At 41.1% G+C, this 18,792-nt stretch overlaps 1 protein-coding gene across 2 annotated transcripts in view; it reads right to left on the reverse strand.

Annotated features, from left to right (window-relative positions):
• The window catches only part of RRM2B (ribonucleotide reductase regulatory TP53 inducible subunit M2B), a 34,837-nt gene extending 23,418 nt beyond the window's left edge, over window positions 1–11,419 (reverse strand). The window contains exons 1-2 of one of the 2 annotated variants that reach the window (XM_032415902.1): window positions 11,185–11,419; window positions 1,127–1,282 (exon numbers count right to left, since the gene is read on the reverse strand). In XM_032415902.1, the coding sequence (XP_032271793.1) occupies window positions 1,127–1,282; window positions 11,185–11,232 (204 nt within the window). In that variant the 5' untranslated portion in view covers window positions 11,233–11,419. The remainder of the gene's footprint in view (window positions 1–1,126; window positions 1,283–11,184) is intronic. The other variant, XM_032415903.1, reaches the window with a different exon arrangement.
• Between the last annotated feature and the right edge of the window lie 7,373 nt (window positions 11,420–18,792).

Raw genomic sequence — 18,792 nt, forward strand, 5'->3', positions numbered from 1 at the left:
AATTAGTGTTTCTTAGTCATAATACAACATGTATTACATTTGCTAAAAGATGCAAGTAATTTTCAAATGAATTTTAAGAAACCCAGGTATCACAGTAGCTTTTTAACATGATGAATGAAAAAGCCACCTGTGTACTCCATTTGTTCTGTTAACTATATCTAAAAGACACATCCTAGAAAACCACAGTTAAGAACGGTCAGGTGTGCCAAGTAGTATAACCCAATTTGATAATACCAGGTTTTTATTTTGTTTGGGGTTTTTTGCTCTGTATGTTAACTACAGTATAATAAAGATTTTTAACAATATAACACAGGTGGATAAATGGGTAAAATTAGTGTCATCGAAGCTTCAACAATTGGTGCCTTCTAATTTCTAACGTAAATCTCCCTCATTCTATATAAAACAGCTTACATTTATTTAGTGCTTACCAAGTGCCATGTGGCATTCTAAACATCTCATTTATCTCATCCATGAGACTCATCTCATTAGTCCTTATAATAACCCAATGAACCAGGTACCCTTAGCTCAGTTTGCTAGGAGGAAAATGCCACGCTAACACACAGCATCTACACCCGTGCTGACCGCTGGGGCAGCAGGGCCAGGTGTGATGTGACTGAGGGCGGGGCCGGCCTGGGAGGAGCCCCGGGGGCAGCCCCGCAGTGAGATGCACTGCCTGAGCCGTCAAATTCGCCGCCACACCTCCTTCTGCACGAGCAGCTAAGTCTCTCAATGGAAAGCAGGGTCCCTAAGGTGTTCACTCTCCTTTTTCGGCCATGACGCAATTTTATTTATTCTGCTGGCCATAAGTAAAGACTAGTCTTATTTGGTCATAGCAAATCAAAAGTCTATCTAAAAATAGAAAATGTTCTAAAATATATTGGAAGTAAAAACCTGGCTGACTGAGAGGCCATTTTTGCAGCAGGAAACATGTTCACAGACAGCAGTCTAAACATAAAACATTGGAGAACACTGTCTTTAGTTTCAGGAGTTTCCAACATTGCTTATACAACTGATCTTATTCAATGTATCTTACAATAGAAGTTAACATTTTTGGGGAATGTCCCATGACAGAAGCTGTGACACTGCATTACAGAACATGCCTGTTGGCAAAGGTGATGCCACTCACCTCTTCGGCCGTCCAGAAGGATGCCTGTGCCTGTTTATACATTTTCCAAATATCAGGGTATTGGATTGGGAAGATGACAAATCGGCGAGAACTCTTTCGTAGGAGTGGCTCTTCATCTGACTTCACTTCATTTTTGTTGGTATCTGAAGATAATCTCTTTGGGAAATAAAGTACAAACACCCATTTTTGTAGACATTCCCTCTTTAGTCATATCTAAACACACACTGGGGGAGGGTAGACAGACAGCACAGGCTGAGGAGCCTGTCTGCCTGGGTTGAATCCTTTACCGTTATCTGTTCCTGGTTAATAGTGTTTGGTTAGCTGTGTGACGATTGAAAGTTGCTTAACTTCTCTGAGCCTTGGTTTTTCCTTATCAGTAAAATAACACTTACCTTGTAGGTTAATCTTGATGATTAAAAGTGCTTTAAAGAGAGTCTGTTGCATAATAAGCACGCAACAAAATTGTCATTATTGCTACTTTAAGGATAAGCACAAAACTCGATCCATAAATGTCATGGTGTGCAAATTTCTAGGTTTGTGCACTAAATGTGCCTTCAGTGCCTTTCTCAGAGATAGGATGCTGGCACGAATAGGATACTATTATAAACTTTCTTATTTTAGTTTTAAAGATTTTTTAAATTTGTTCATTTCAGAGAGAGAGCGCACATGCAAGAGCACAAGCAGGCGGGAAGGATCAGAGGGAGAGGGAGAAGCAGAGTCCCCACTAAGCAGGGTGCCTGACCCCAGGACCCTGGGATCATGACCTAAGCTGAAGGCTGATGCTCAACCGATTGAGCCACCCAGGCGCCCCTACTTTCTTATTTTAATGTTTTCTTTTCTAATCTGAACTATCATAATACTTACCTGAAAACTCCTTACCAACAATTTATCAACCTTCATTCATCTGAACCTTCCCATATACCAATTTGTTATTACTATTTACTTGTGAACATTACTACAGATGGTTTCACTGTGGGCTGGCTTAAAGTTTTGTGGATCAAGTGAGAAGCACATACCTGTATACCTACAACTTGGAAATGATGGCATTCCAACAAGGGACAGTGCCAGGTATATATATATTTTCTATTTTTTTAAAATTTTTATTGTTATGTTAATCACCTTACATTAACATCATTAGTTTTTGATGTAGTGTTCCATGATTCATTGTTTGTGTATAACACCCAGTGCTCCATGCAGAACGTGCCCTCTTTAATACCCATCACCAGGCTAACCCATCCTCCCACCCCCCTCCCCTCTAGAACCCTCAGTTTGTTTTTCAGAGTCCATCATCTCTCATGGTTCGTCTCCCCCTCTGATTTCCCCCCCTTCATTCTTCCCCTCCTGCTTTTTTTTTCTTAACATATATTGCATTATTTGTTTCAGAGGTACAGATCTGTGATTCAACAGTCTTGCACAATTCACAGCGTATATTTTAATAGTCAGCAAAAGTATCAGAAGAGTTGTACTTTGCATGAGAATATATAGAGAGTATATACAGTTAGGCTTAAAATGTATACATTAAGATTACTGGGATACATTTAAATTCTGGACTCCTAACTCAAACTGTCTCTTCTCTCTCCAGTGCCAGGCCCATCACATTCCTTCATCCTTTTTTTTTTTTTTTTTTTTTTAAGATTTTATTTACTTGACAGAGAGAGAGAGAGCGCACAAGAGCAGGAACACAAGCAGGGGGAGTGGGAGAGGGAGAAGCAGGCTTCCCACCGAGCAGGGAGCCCGATGCGGGGCTCGATCCCAGGACCCTGGGATCATGACCTGAGCCGAAGGCAGACGCTTAACGAGTGAGCCACCCAGGCACCCCACGTTCCTTCATCCTTATCATTGCTGCCACCAACCACATCTCTCTGAAGCAAGTGTACTAAGGCAAGGCAAGATGAGAAAAAGACTAAAAATCAAAGCATGAGGCTATGCAAATACAGGTAGGGCTTGCACACTGCACACATACTGGTATTATAGTAGAGACTGTCTTATTTGAAGGTGTAGGCCTCCCCAGATAAAGCACTTGAGCCCTGGAGAGTAGAAACCACTTTTTATTTATTATGGCGCTCCCAGAGTACTGTGTCAAGCATAACATCAATAAATGTTAGCTAAGTAAGTGAATGGGCCGCTAATTTCTCTTTATCTTATGATTGGGTTACTGGATACCTTTTGAATTTAATTTAACATAAGGCCACAATACATCAGTGAGATGACCTGATAACCACTCAAATCAAGCCTTTTCTGAGTGCTCCCACATCTCTCTTTCCCCCATCACCCTAAAGGCCTGGATTCGGTCCCTAACATAGCACATAGCTCACTGCAATTAATTCCTTGTTATTTGTCTATAGTCCCCTCTAGACTATGCTTCTTGAGAGTAAAAACTAACTTTACTCTTGTGGAATCCCTAGAACCCAGCATAGTACCAGGCATTTAGTTGATGTTCATTCCCCAAATATTCAAACAAATTTTTAAAATGGAAGCTGTCAAGTTTTTTGTTTGTGTTGCCTTTATATATTTTGTCCCTGGGGTACAGATATGGATTCAGAGCTGGAATTCCTTACCTTCGCAGTATTTGCTATGTGAACCTTCATAAGCAGTAACTCTTTGGTACCAAGCACCCTGGCCCTGAGGGAGTTTTTAAATGCTGATTAAATAATTGAGCAAAGTCAGGATCTATGAAAACTGCTGAAGACTAGCACCTTTCAATTAGAATGAAAGTCACTTTTGTACCTATATTCTTCCTGTTCCATTCTGATAACATGTGCGTTAAGAAAAGCAGCTGGATTAGAAGAGCATTATGAAAGAGTTTGCAACATGAAGAGAGGAGGGCTTAACCAACATAAACCTCTGAATTGAGTCAAAGATGATACATTGCTTATTTTCATGATGTTTAAAAAAGTCCACACACATTTTAATACAATGTCAGGAGGGTCATACATCCCAAAGCTCTAGGATCTCTAGAATATCCTCTACGGACCTGGGCTAAGAACGCATATTTTAGAAGAGAAAACAATGTGAAAAAAGGCATGATGGTATGTGACTTTTTTAAAATTTTTATTTATTTGATTGGACTCTCAAGTCTCAAGTCTTTCCGACATAAACACGACATAATGTATCACTTACACGTTCTAGTTTCTAGTTTTAACATACTTAAGGTAGAGCAGTCTGAGTGCAGAGTCCTTATCTCTTGTAGGATTCCCTCCCAATCTTATACTTGCCTTGCTTACACCTAATTCTACAGAATTTGTTTTTTTTAAGAATTTATTTATTTATTTGAGAGAGAACATGAGCAGGGGGAGGGGCAGAGGGAGCAGGCTCCCCGCTAAACAGGGAGCCCTATGTGGGGCTCAATCCCAGGACCCCAAGATCATGACCTGAGCTGAAGGCAGACGCTTAACTGACTGAGCCACCCAGGTGCCCCAGAATTTGTTTTTAACAACTCATCTTTACTGAGTTTTCCAAAGCTTTCAATTTAAGTTTTTATAGAAACAGGGGTGCCTGGGTGGCTCAGTCAGTTAAGCGTCTGCCTTCGGCTCAGGTCATGATCCCAGCTCCCTGCTCAGTGGGGAGTCTGCTTCTCCTTCTCCCTCTGCCCCCACCCCCGCTCATGTGCTCTCTCAAATAAAATCTTTTTTAAAATATTTAATTAACATATAATGTATTATTTGTTTCAGGGGTACAGGTCTGTGATTCATCAGTCTTACACAATTCACAGGGCTCACCATAGCACATACCCTCCCCATTGTCTATCACCCAGCCACCCTATCCCTCCCACCCCCCTCCACTCCAGCAACCCTCAGTTTGTTTCCTGAGATTAAGAGTCTCTTATTGTTTGTCTCCCTCTCTGGTTTCATCTTGTTTCATTTTTCCCTCCTTTCCCCTATGATCCTCTGTCTTGTTTCTCAAATTCCTCATATCAGTGAGATCATATGATACATGTCTTTCTCTGACTGACTTATTTCACTTAGCATAATACCCTCTAGTTCCATCCATGTCGTTGCAAATGGCAAGATTTCCTGTTTTTTGATGGCTGCATAATATTCCATTGTATATATATACCACATCTTCTTTATCCATTCATCTGTCGATGGACATCTTGGCTCTTTCCATAGTTGGCTATTGTGGACATTGCTGCTATAAACATTGGGGTGCACGTACCCCTTCGGATCACTACATTTGTATCTTTGGGGTAAATACCCAGTAGTGCAATTGCTGGGTCGTATGGTAGCTCTATTTTCAACTTTTTGAGGAACCTCCATACTGTTTTCCAGAGTGGCTGCACCAGCTTGCATTCCCACCAACAGTGTAGGAGGGTTCCCCTTTCTCCACATCCTCCCCAACATCTGTCATTTCCTGACTTGTTAATTTTAGCCATTCTGACTGGTGTGAGGTGGTATCTCATTGGGGTTTTGATTTGGATTTCCCTGATGCCGAGTGATGTTGAGCACTTTTTCATGTGTCTGTTGGCCATCAAATAAATAAAATCTTTAAAAAATTTTTTATAGAAACAACTTTCTTCTCATTCTCATATATTAGTTTACACAATTAAATTACAATAATTACAATAGAAATACAATAGGTATAAATAAGATTAGAAATAAGACAACTGATTTGGTAAAGTATAACTCAATCAGTGGGAACAGAAATATGTGGGTACATCAGAGAAGAACCTACTACCCATGCATTCTAAAGCCAATGGGTATCCACATATTTCACAGGGTTGGATAAATCCACAGACCTGGCTAGTAGTAAATTGATTAAGAAAACTTCTGATGAATATACAAAGAAATTGTTTGCTAAGTTTGGTATAAATCTTCACTAATCATCCATACCCCAATTCAAAATGATGGTTTCATCAAAACAGCCTCCCTATTCCATTAATTGATTTTATAAGGAATGTTATATATATTAACTTAAGTAAAATTATACTAATAAAACAAAGGTAGGTTTTATCAATTAGTGTTACACTTATAAGTTTGTTTGAAAAATAGGCTCATGTGTTAAAGCCATGGGAGGAGGGCCTTCAGTGTAAATATATATGAATTTTGCCACAGCTATCTTCCTGTAGCCATTCTGATACAACTGTTTTGACACTTTTTTACCTCAATGTCATCATTCTGATGAAATGAAACAAGCAAAGATTTTTAACTTTTAGCTTTTAAAATATATACTCCATCTCTAAGCTTTATCTGAGGTTAAGGTGGATATGTATTTTTTTTTTATTTTGCATATTAAATAGATATTAAGATGGTGATATTTAAAAAAATTTCAGAAGTCAAAGTGGTCTGTTTTGATATATAACACTTTAGTATCTGGCCTCTATCACATAGACTATTGGGAGATTTTGAAAGTTTTGAATTAGGGAAGAAACATAACCAGATCTGTTTTAAGATCCCTTTTCCAGGAGCACCTGGGTGGCTCAGTTGGTTGAGCATCAGACTCTTGGTTTCGGCTCAGGTCAATGATCGCATGGGTTGTGGGATGGAGCCCCACATGGGGCTTCACACTCAGCAGGGAGTCCGCTTGAAGATTCTCTCCCTCTGCCTACCCCCCCTCAAATAAATAAATATATCTTTTTAAAAATCACTTATCCAGAAATATGGTCAGGTTAGAAGAGAAATTACAGGTGGAGAGAACAATTAAAAAATCACTACCCTACCCAAATCTCGCCTGAACTAGGGTACCAGCAGTAGAAACACAAAACAAGACTGCTTTAAGAGATTCAGAAGTAGAATTAATCATTCTTGCTAAAAACTTGTATTTTGGAGAACAGGATAAGAGTTGAAGATGCCCTTGAGGTGTCCAGCAACTGGATGATCATATTAAGAAATAAGAGACATACAGAAAGTGCTCAGCATCGGGAGAATAACTGGATAAATCAGACAAATCCCTTCTCACATTAGATATTTAACAAAAGCTTAATTTGAATGAACTCCCCCACCAACCCAAGCCACAATAGTTAGAAAAACACAAAAGTCTTTAAAAAGTCAACTTGGTCAATAAAAACGTAATTTGTTCAGATATCCAGTAGGCAGCTAAAAATATAACACTCTGGCAGAGAAGTGGTGGTGATCCGTCCCATTAGTAGTCACCAAAGGGGTTATCCAGGGAGAAAATATAGAAAAGCAGCACAGCTGAGGATGCAGACGACAAAATGCTGACATTGGAAGGGCAGATGGAAGAAGAGGAGCCAGCTGGGATTAAAAGTGGCTGAAATAGGGGCACCTGGGTGGTTCAGTTGGTTAAGTGTCTGCCTTTGGCTCAGGCCATGATCCCAGGGTCCTGGGATTGAGCCCCGTGTTGGGCTCCTTACTCAACATGGAGCCTGCTTCTCCCTCTCCCTCTGCCGCTCCTCCTACTTGTGCTCTCTCTTGCTCTCTCTCTAATAAATAAAATCTTTAAAAAAAAATAAGAGTGGCTGAAACGTATGTAGGACAATCAAAAGCAAAGGCAGAAGTGATCTGATTTGGCTAAAGCCATCTCTGTCAACAGATGAAACACAGAAGAATTCTGTAAAGGATCCACACTCTGGATATCAATCAGGGTAAGAGGTTAGGAATTAATTCTGTGGGCCAAAGATTTTTAAACATCTGGGGGATTGAGAGGCTCATACTCCAACTCTCACCATTTGCCCTCAACCCCGAGGTACTGGCATTCACTGTAGGGCAGTTTGAAAATCATTCCTGTGGATAGTCATGGAGAGTTTCTGAGTATGAATAAATAGGAATAGGGGTGGCATCAGGAGGATTCATTGGATAACTATACAGGATGAACTGGAAAAAGAAAAAAGCCTAGATTTTGGTAGCAACCATGGTATTGATCTCAAAGGTACAAATGGCAGCCTGAATTTTTTTATTTAGTTTTTTTGAAGTTTTTATTTAAATTCTAGTGAGTTAACATATAGTGTAATACTGGTTTCAGAAGGAGAATTTAGTGATTCATCACTTACCTACAGCACCCAGTGTTCATCACAAGTACCCTCCTTAATACCCATTATCCATTTAGCCCATCCCCTGCCCACCTCCCCTCCATCAACCCTCAGTTTATTCTCTATAGTTAAGAGTCTCTTATGCTTTTCCTCCCCCTCTTATTTCCCCCTTCCCCTATGTTGTTTTATTTCTTAAATTCCACATATGAGTGAAATCATACAGTATTTGTCTTTCTCTGACTTATTTTACTTAGCATAATACACTCTAGCTCCATCCATGTTATTGCAAAAGGCAAGATTTCATTCTTTTGGATGGCTAATATTCCACTATATATGTGTGTATATAGTGTGTGTATACACACACTATGTATAAATACACACACACACACACACCCCACATCTTCTTTATCCATTCATTAGTTGATGGACATTTGGGCTCTTTCCATAATTTGGCTATGATTGATAACGTTGCTATAAACATCAGGGTGCATGTGTCCCTTCGAATCAGTATTTTTGTATCCCTTGGGTAAATAACAAGTAGTGCAATTGCTGGGTCATTGGGTAGTTCTATTTTTAACTTTTTGAGGAACCTCCATACTGTTTTCCAGAGTGCCTGCACCAGTTTGCATCTCACCAATAGTGTAAGAGGGTTCCCCTTTCTCCACATCCTCTCCAACATCTGTTGTTTCCTGTGTTGTTAATTTTAGCCATTCTGACAGGTGTGAGGTGATAGCTCATTGTAGTTTTGATTTGTATTTCCCTGATGAGTGATGCTGAGCATCTTTTCATGTGTTAATGTTGGCCATCTGCATGTCTTCTTTAGAAAAATGTCAGGGCAGCCTGAATTAAGATGTGGTGGTTAGCATGAAAAAGCTGCTTCGACAGGGCTTTGCCAGCCTACAGAACTAGGTATTTTTGGTGGGAACTGAGACCATCTCAAGAGTTTTTACTTGGGAGGAGTGACATAAAGGCACGGGTTCAGTGAAGGATTAATTTAGGAATGGTAAAAAGGATTAAACAGAGGGTAAGACTGGAGGTAGAGAGACAAGTTGTTGTAGCTGCACAGATATAAAGTGATGAGACCCTGAAAAAAAGTTCAGAACACACAAGCATTCTTTGCCAACATTCCACTGTGTCTTCCAGAATGGTGCCTCTAGTTCCTGCCTGCCTTAGTCTCTGGTCTCCTCACCCCAAGAGGATATGCCTGGGCAGATCCCCCAGCTAGCACTCACCATGCCCTGGTTAGCTAGGCTGGCATGCTACAGCCTGGACGTCCCTCTCCATCCAGCCCCAATTCCACCACTTTCACTTGTTTGCCTTGGCCTCTCTTCTCAGGTGAAGAAGACTATTTGGATGCGGCTACAGTCATACACTATTTGTATTTGCCCAGGTGTCACTTTCATTTTCATTTTTCCATTCCCACCAAATCTGACAAAACAGAATACTGGCCCACAAGCAAGAACTTGGTTTTAAGCCCAGCTCTGCTATTGAATCATGTGGTCCTGGGCATGTCACTTTATCTTTTCTGGCCTAAACTTTCTAACCTTGAAAATAGGGACTGTTGATTAGATTAATGATAGTTAACTTCAAGAAACTGATGAAAGCTAAGGACCCCTTTCTCAGGAGATTCACATGTGCACATACAAAATCTATAAACTTCAGGAGATTCATAAACACCCTTCAAGCCCATCTATGAACCCTTCCAGACAGTGTTTCTTAAAATATAGGAATCAGAACCACCTGAAGTCCTTGTTAAAAATGCAGTCCCAGACCCTCCCAAGAGATTTTGACTTACCGTGTCTGGAATGTAGGCCCAGTAATTTACATTTTTTACAACTCCAGGTGATTCTAATGCAGGTGGCCCATGCTGCACCATCATATCTAGATAAAGTGCTTGAAGCATCCTTGCAACTCAGGTTAAAAACTTTTGGACCAGATGCTCACTAGAATTCATTCTACAGCTAAAGTAAAATTCTGTCTCTGTCTTTGTGGGCCTATGTCATTGAGAAGGGGATAATAAATAAAAGTTAACTTCTGGGTCTTAAGTCTGAATGGTGTAGCACAAAAAGAAAAATCCAAATTGTCCTTTTCAAGTGAGGAAATTGGTACTCAATGTATTTGTTTCAAAAGGGGAAGAAAAAGTTTGAGGGATATTTACAACTTGTTAGTTACTAAATGTTTACAAAATCAAAATCAAACAATATAAAACCCCAAATCTGGACTCTACAACTTTCTAAAGAAATGTAGCGCTGAGTCTCTGTAAGCTGAAACTGTTAAAACAAAGATATTCACACACAGCCAACAGATTCAAGATAAATACAAAAAGTATTTCTCTTGTACACAAATGATTTAGAAGTATTTGTGAAATAACAGGGTATGAAAATTATAGAGCAACAATTTGAACTACCCTACAACGGTCTCATAATTTGATTTGCTGTTATTAGGTACTTCTATTATAGAAGCGGAAGATAAACATGTTAACTTGGGTTTTAGGAGGCAGCCACAACTTCCGTGGCACTTTGCATAAAGCCTTTGACTTAATCCTCTTTGAGAAAAGTATCCCTTCCACTGTATAAATGAAGAAAGTGACACCCCAGAGTCACAGCTAGATAAGTGGCCCAGTCTGAGCAAATCTGGCCTCCTAACCTGATGTTTTTCATTGTTGTGAGGACTTCCCGTCCCCATCCACCTGTGTCAATTTCCACACACGGCCTCCAACTCCTTTTAACCATCTCAGAGATGGGATGCATTTCTCCAGTAAATTCACCTGTCAGGAGCCAGGGCTCCAGACGCGCAAAGATGGGAGGAGGGTATGGGGCGGACAATGGGGGGTGGGGTGCTCCTCGGCTCGGCCTGAAACCTCAGAGCATCACCCTTGGCTGGTCCCGGAGCAGAGCAACGGAGCAGAAACCCGGCTCCCGCGTCACCCCTCCCCAGGGACGGCCTCCCGGGCACTTACAACCACGAAACCCCGCTGCGGCGAGGGCTCGCGGTTGGGCCTGCACTGGGTTGCCGACCACAACGGGTAAAATTTCCTACAGCAGTCCTGCACCTCCCAGGTCCCGGCTGCAATCTGCAACCTAAAGGCCAAGCGTGACTATGGGGCGGGACAGGGAACGGCAACAACATTTACCTCATCCAGCTCGGGCCTGGCCGCTTCCGGCCTTTCCGGGTCACCCATCGCGCAGACTCCGCCAGAGCTACGGGAACTGAAGGAACCGAAAGCCTCAGGCCACCTCCAACTATGCTAGGACCCAGGTGGCCCGCGGGTCCACTGAGTCCGCCCCGCCTCCAGCTGCACAGACCCCTCCTACTCCTGCCGGCCCCGCTTTCTCGCCAGCGGATTGAGCAACTCCCCCTGCGCCGGCCTGGCCCCGCCTCCCCCGCCTCAGGGACCCGCCTACTCCGGCCGGCCCCGCCTCCCGCCTGCGGCCTGAGGACGCCTCTCGGCCTCGGCCAACCCCGCACCATCCGTCGTGCGGACCCCGCCTCCCGCCTGCCCAGTGAGGGACTCCCCGAGCCTTCGGCCCCGCCTCCCCGGTCTCAGGACCCCGCCCACCCCTGGAGGCCCCGCCCCGCCCCGCTACCGCTACCCGGACCCCGACCCCGCCTCCCGCCGGCCCCGAGAAGAACTCGCGCGGAACCCGCGGGCCTCGCCTCCCGGCTTGCAGCGTGAGAGATTCGGCCTGCGGCTTTCGGCCCCGCCCGCTTGGCTGGCTCCGGGCTCTGCTCACTGGTACGGGAGGTACCCGGACACGCCTGGTCACCTCTCCGGGTCCACATTCCCCAACCAGCTCTCGCCGTGCCTCAGGAACACGGTATGTCGCGCTAACTCGGCCTGTCCTGAGACACTGCCCCGGGGGGAGGAGACACGAGGAGATGAGGAGAAAGCGCTCTTCGCGTGTGAAGCGGTGGTGGGAAAAGCCACACGATTGGTGAAAAAAGAAAACCGCACTGTTAAAAAATTAATGAGGAGAAAAGGCTGCCTTGTTTTGTATTTCGGCAACCGAAAAGAAGTGGTTGAGGGCAAAGTGTGGGTGTGAATGGGGTAGGTGGGGCTCCCAGAGTGAGGAGGAGAGGCAGAAAGGACTAAATTCAGGAAGATGTGGAAGCCCTGTGAAATTGTTTCAACAAACTAAGCTTTTGGAAGTAGTTACTGAGCGCCTGTGTGAGCGAGGCATTTCATCTTCAGGACACCTGTGTGAGGATAAATCACTAGGATTAACTAACTAGGGAGCAACAGAGAGATTCCCCCCGTGTCGTGGCAGGAGTCGGTGCCGAGAGTCACAATAATGTGATTGAATGACTGCTTCCAATCTCTCGCGGTCGGGCGGGGGGGGGGGGTGATCTGAAGATAACTACAACAGAAAGCAAAAAGAAAAAAAAAAGTTTAGCAAATAAAAATGAGGTGAAAGAGATTCAGTAGCTTGAAGCTGAAATATTGGGAGAACCTTGTTATGCGTTGAATAACATGCACCTGTTCTGTGGATAGCCGTGTGAAGTATGGTAAAATAGGATAGAAAATTAAGCTTTGAAAATGCCCGACAGCTCTTTCTAAAACCTGCCCTAGAATGGGGGATGAGAGTTATCTTTCTTAAGGCAATTACTAGGGGTCAAGTGCTGAGGAAAATGTTTTACATATATTGACTTTAAGTAATGGCTAAATTCTGGGAGGAAACTGAGTCTTAAAGAAGTTAGATAATTTATTGGCCACATGGCAAATAAACTAAGAGCAAGGATTATGTCATTTAAAGTTATGAAACAATAGGTCTACTATATGTCAGGCATCATATTTGCTATTGAAGAAACAAAAATGAATGAATTTAGTGAAAAAGAACGTGGATCCTGGAGCCATATCATCATGGGCGTGAATTCTAGCTTCCCCATTTATTAGCTGTGCTACCTTGGACAAGTTACTTAGCCTCTGCAAGATTCAGTTTCCTCACCTGTAGGATAAGAAGAATAATGCCTTCCTAAAAAGATTGTTGTGTAGAATTAATATGTTACTTGTAAAGCACTTATTGGGGTGGGAAATTACAATGGTAGCTTCCAAGTACACTTGTGCTACTAATCAGGCCATCCTAAAGGTCATGGAACAGGGAGGTTCGGATCAAATTCAGTTGCTTGAATTACACAGTTTACTAAGTTAATTTAGAACCCACATCAAGGGGAAAGAGTTGGGGCAGCTGACATATTTAAGATAGGGTGTGGGGAGGGGAGGGACTGGAAGGAAGGACCCTACTCCAAATCTCAATGTCACTCAATGTTCATATATCCTGCCCTTGCTGCATCAGCTTTCCTGACTGGTGGTATAGTTATTAAGAACAGAGTTGAGGGGCGCCTGAGTGGCTCAGTTGGTTAAGCGTCTGACTTGGGCTTCGGTCATGATCTCAGGGTCCTGGGATCGAGTCCCTCATAGGGCTCTGCACTCAGCAGGGAGTCTGCTGCTCCCTCGCGCCCACCCCCCACTTGTGCTCTCTCTCAAGTAAAATCTTAAGAAAAAAAAAACAGCCAAGGATTAGCAAGGGGTCTCAACAGACAGAAGGTAAAGCCAACACACTGGCTCTTTTGGTGATGCAGGATCAAGTAGACCTGCTCACAGGTGTAACTTGCCGTAAATTAACCTGCTGTGAGTTTTATCTGTGTTTCCTGGGAAGAGCAGATGTGAGGCCAAAATGGATGTCACCAATTGGTGGGTGATTTAGGAATAACATAGTTGTCAATCTGGAAGTGACATGATCTTTACCTTATGAATATTTAAGACCTACTTATCCCTTCCAGCCATTTCTGTCTGTGACATTCATTTATTCCATTATTTTCATCTATGTTCAACATAATAATGTTCCATTTATTTTGTCTTTAACATGCCTCATAGGTTAATAACTTATTTACTATTTATACTTAACATATCTTATGAATCTCTTTAGGTCTTACAATCCAGTTGCTCCCACACTTAGTTTCTTTCAATTTTTACTGCAGAATTGAATAATCTTAATATAGCAAAAACACATTACAGTGCTTTTAACGGTGCCTGGTGCATAGTAGGTAGTATTATTAGTTTCCCTCCAAGATGTTTAAAGTTAATAGGGCAGATATAAAATGTGTAACTGGAAGATCTCTGGGAGTAAGAGGATTCTCTATCTTCATATAGCCTCTGTAGCATATTTTCCAAGAATACCCTCGACACTTTTGATCTCACGTGCTGTTCCAGAAACTTGATATATCCCTCCCGTCAAGAGGTGGAGTCTTGGGGCACCTGGGTGGCTCAGTCGGTTAAGCGTCTGCCTTCCACTCAGGTCATGATCTCAGAGTCCTGGGTTTGAGCCCCTCATCTGGATCCCTGCTCAGTGGTGAGCCTGCTTCTCCCTCTTCCCCCCTTTCCCCCGTCCCAGTTCATGCTTGCTTATGCTCTCTCTGTCTCAAGTAAATAAATCTTAAAAAAAAAAAAAAAGAAGGTGGAGTCTCATTCCTCTTCTACTGGTGGTCTACATGTTTGTGTCTCCCAAAATCCGTATGTTGAAAACCTAATGCTCAAGGTAATGGTTTTAGGAGGTAGGGCCTTTGGGAAGTGATTAATTAGGTCTTGAGAGTTCAGTCTTCATGAATGGAATTAGTGCCCTAGATTGTTATGGGTTTTTTTGTTTGTTTTTGTTTAGTTTTTTGAAATTGAGTTATAGGAGTTTTTTTTGTATATTTTGGATATTAACCCATTAAAAAGGATATGATTGCAAATATTTTTTCTCATCCAATAGGTTGCCTTTTCATTTGGTTGTTGGATTCTTTTGCTGTGCAGCTTTTTAGCTTATTTATGTTGGGGTTTGTTGCCTTTTTGTATCAGATCCAGTAAAAATCATCACTAAGACTGGTGTTTAGGAGCTTACCACTTAAGTTTTCTTCTAGAGTTTTATGGTTTCAGTCTTTAATCCATTTTGAGCTAATTTTTGTGTATGGTGTTAAGATAGTGGGCCAGTGTCATTCATTTGCATGTGGCTGTCCAGGTATCCCAATACCATTTTTTGGAGTGACTGTCCTTTCCCATTATATATTGTTGGATCTTTTGTTGTAAATTCATTAACTATATATGCATGGTTTTATTTCTGGACTCTATTCTTTCCATTGATCTATGTGTCTGTTTTATGTGAATACCATACTCTTGATTATTACAGCTTTGTAATTTAGTTTGAAGTCAGGGAGTGTGATGCCTCCAGTTCTTTCTCAAGGTTGCTTTGGCTATTCTTTTGTAGGTCTATACAGAGGTCTTTTGTAGTTCTATACAGATTTTAGGATTGTTTGTTCTATTTCTGTAAAATGTGCCATTGGAATTTTGATACGGGTTGCATTGAATCTATAGATTGCTCTGAGTAGTATGGACATTTTAACAATATTCTTCCAACCCATGAGGGCAGACTCTCTTTCCATTTATTTGTGTTTTCAGTTTCTTTTATTAATGTCTTATAGTTTTCATTGTGCAGGTCTTTCACCCCCTTGGTTAAATTTATTCCTAGGTTTTTATTCTTTTTGATGGAATTGTAAATGGGACTATTTCCTAATTTCTCTTGTAGTTCATTATTGTATAGAAATCAAGAGATTTCTTGGGGCACCTGGGTGGCTCAGTCATTAAGCGTCTGCCTTCAGCTCAGGTCATGATCCCGGGGTCCTAGGATCAAGCCCCGCATCGGGCTCCCTGCTCAGCAGGAAGCCTGCTTCTCCCTCTCCCACTCCCCCTACTTGTGTTCCCTCTCTCGCTTTGTCCCTTTCTGTCAAATAAATAAAATCTTAAAAAAAATCAACAGATTTCTTTATATTTTGTATCCTGTAACTTCACTGAATGTTTATTTTAATACTTTTCTGGTGGAGATTTTAGTGTTTCCTATATATAATATGTCATCTGCAAATAGTGACAGTTTTATTTCTTCCTTTCCAATTTGGATGCCATTTATTTTTTTTCTTGACTAATTGTTCCAGGTAGGCCTTCCAGTACTATGTTTAGTAAGTGGCAAGAGCGAGCATCCTTGTTTTGTTCCTGATCTTAGAAGGAAAGCTTTCAACTTCTTAGTGTTGATATGATGTTAGCTGTGGGCTTGTCATATATTGCCTTTACTATATTAAGGTATGTTTCCTTTATACTCACTTTGAGAGTTTTATCATAAGTGGATGTTGAGTTTTTTTGTCAGATGCTTTCTCTACATCTGCATTATCTGAGATGATCATGATTTTTTATATTTCATTTTGTTAATTTGTTGTATCACATTGATTTGCAGATGTTGAACCACCCTTGCATCCCTGGAATAGATCCCACTTGATCTTAGGGTATGCTCTTTTTAATGTATTGTTGAATTTGGTTTGCTAATATTTTGTTGAGGATTTTTCCATTTATGTTCAGAGATATCGGCCTATAATTTTCTTGTGGTGTCCCTGTCTGATTTTATTGTCCCGGTAATGCTAGTCTCATAAAATGAGTTTGGTAGAGTTTGAGAAGGACCCTTTTTTGGGAGAGTTTGAGAAGGACTGGTATAATTTTTCTTTGAATGTTGGTAGAATTCTCCAGTGAAACTGCAGTTCAGGACATCTGTTTGTTGGGAGGTTTTTAATTACTGAGCCAACCTCCTTACTAGTGATTGGTCTGTTCAGATTTTATATTTTTTCATGATTCAGGCTTGGTAGGGTGTATGTTTCTAGGAATCTATTCATTTCTTCTAGATGGTCAAATTTGTTGGCATATAATTGTTCATAGTAGTCTCTTAAGATCTTTTGTATTTCTGTGAGACCAGTTATAACATCTCTTTCATTTCTGATTTTGAGTCCTCTTTTTTTGCTTGGGAAGTCTAGCTAAAGGCAATTTTATTTAACTTTTCAAAGACCGGTTCTTAGTTTCATTGATCTTCTCTATTGTCTTCTTAGTCTCTGTTTCATTTATTTCTGCTCTAATTCTTCTTATTTCCTTCCTTCTGCCAACTTTATTCTTTTTCTAGTTCCTTGAGGTGTGAACTTAAGTGGTTTATTTAAGATAATTCATTTCTTGATGTAGGCCTTTATCACTATGAACTTACCTCTTAGAAGTGCTTCTGCTAGAGCGCCTGGGTTGGTCAGTCAGTTAAGTGTCCTACTCTTGATTTTGGCTATTGATTTTTGGCTCGGGTCGTGATTTCAGGGTTGTGAGATTGAGCCCCGTGTCAGGTTCTGTGCTCAGTAGGGAGTCTGCTTGTCTCTCTCCTTCCCTCTGCTTGCATACTCTTTCTCTCTCTCTCTCAAATAAATAAATAAAATCTTTTTTTAAAAAGTGCTTTTGCTAGGGATGCCTGGGTGGCTCAGATGGTTGGGTGTCTGCCTTCAGCTGGGGTCGTGATCCCCGGGTCCTGGGATCGAGCCCCACGTCGGGCTCTGTGCTCGGCGGGGAGCCTGCTTCTCCCTCTGCCTGCCTGTCTGCCTACTTGTGATCTCTCTCTCTGTCAAATAAATAAATAAAATCTTTAAAAAAAAAAAAAAAAGTGCTTTTGCTACATCCCATAAATTTTCATGTTGTATTTTCATTTGTCTCAAGATATTTTTAAATTAATTTAAAGCGTCTGGCTCCCTGTTCTGCGGGAAGCCTGCTTCTCCCTCTCCCACTCCCCCTGCTTGTGTTCCCTCTCTCACTGTCTCTCTCTCTCTGTCAAATAAATAAATAAAATCTTTTTAAAAAATAAAAATAAATAAAAAAATAAACAAGTCGGACTATATCAAAAAAGCTTTTGCACAGCAAAAGGAACAATCAACAAAATGAAAAGACAACCTACAGAATGGGGAAAAATATTTGCAAACCAAAAATCTGATACAAGGTTAATATCCCAAATACATAAAGAACTCATACAACTCAATAAGAAAGCAAATAATTCAATTTAAAAATGGTCAAAGGACCTGAATAGACATTTTTCCAAAGAAGATATAGGAATGGCCAATAGATGGTCAACATCACTAATCATCAGGGAAATGCAAATCAAAACCACAGTAAGACATTATGTCACACCATTTAAAACAGCTAGCATCAAAAAGACAAGAGATAACACTGGAAAGGATGTAGAAAAAATGGGAATCCTGTGCCCTTTTGGTGCAACTGTAAATTGGTACAGTCATGATGAAAAACACTATGGAGGTTCCTCAAAAAATTAAAAATAGAATTACCATGTGATCCAGCAATTCCACTTCTGGGAATATATGTGAAGGAAATGAAAACACTATGCTATGTCGAAGAGATATCTCCATCTCCATGTTCACAGAAGCATTGTTTACAACAGCCAGGGAAGGCATAGAAACTTAAGTGTCCATTACCAGATGAATGGATAAAGTGTGATATATATATTATATATATATATAATGGAATATTATTCAGCCATAAAAAGGAGAAAATCTTGACATTTACAACAACATGAATGGACCCTGAGGCCATTATGCTAGGTGAAAGAAGTCAGACAGAGAAAGACAAATACAAAATTATCTCACTTATATGTGAAATCTTAAAACAAACTCATGGAAAAAGAGATCAGATTTCTGGTTACCACAAGTGAAGGGTAAGAGGAGAAGGAATTGGATAAAGGTGGTCAAAAGGTACAAATTTTCAATTATAAGATAAATATTAGAGGTGTAACATACAACATGATGACCATAGTTAATACTGCTGTATGATATATATAAAAGAACATAAATCTGTTCTCATCTGAAGGAAAAATACTTTCTTTTTTGTATCAACAGAAGATGTTAACTA

The sequence above is a fragment of the Phoca vitulina genome, unplaced genomic scaffold, assembly GCF_004348235.1.
Source record: "Phoca vitulina isolate PV1807 unplaced genomic scaffold, GSC_HSeal_1.0 scaffold18, whole genome shotgun sequence".
NCBI lineage: Eukaryota > Metazoa > Chordata > Mammalia > Carnivora > Phocidae > Phoca > Phoca vitulina.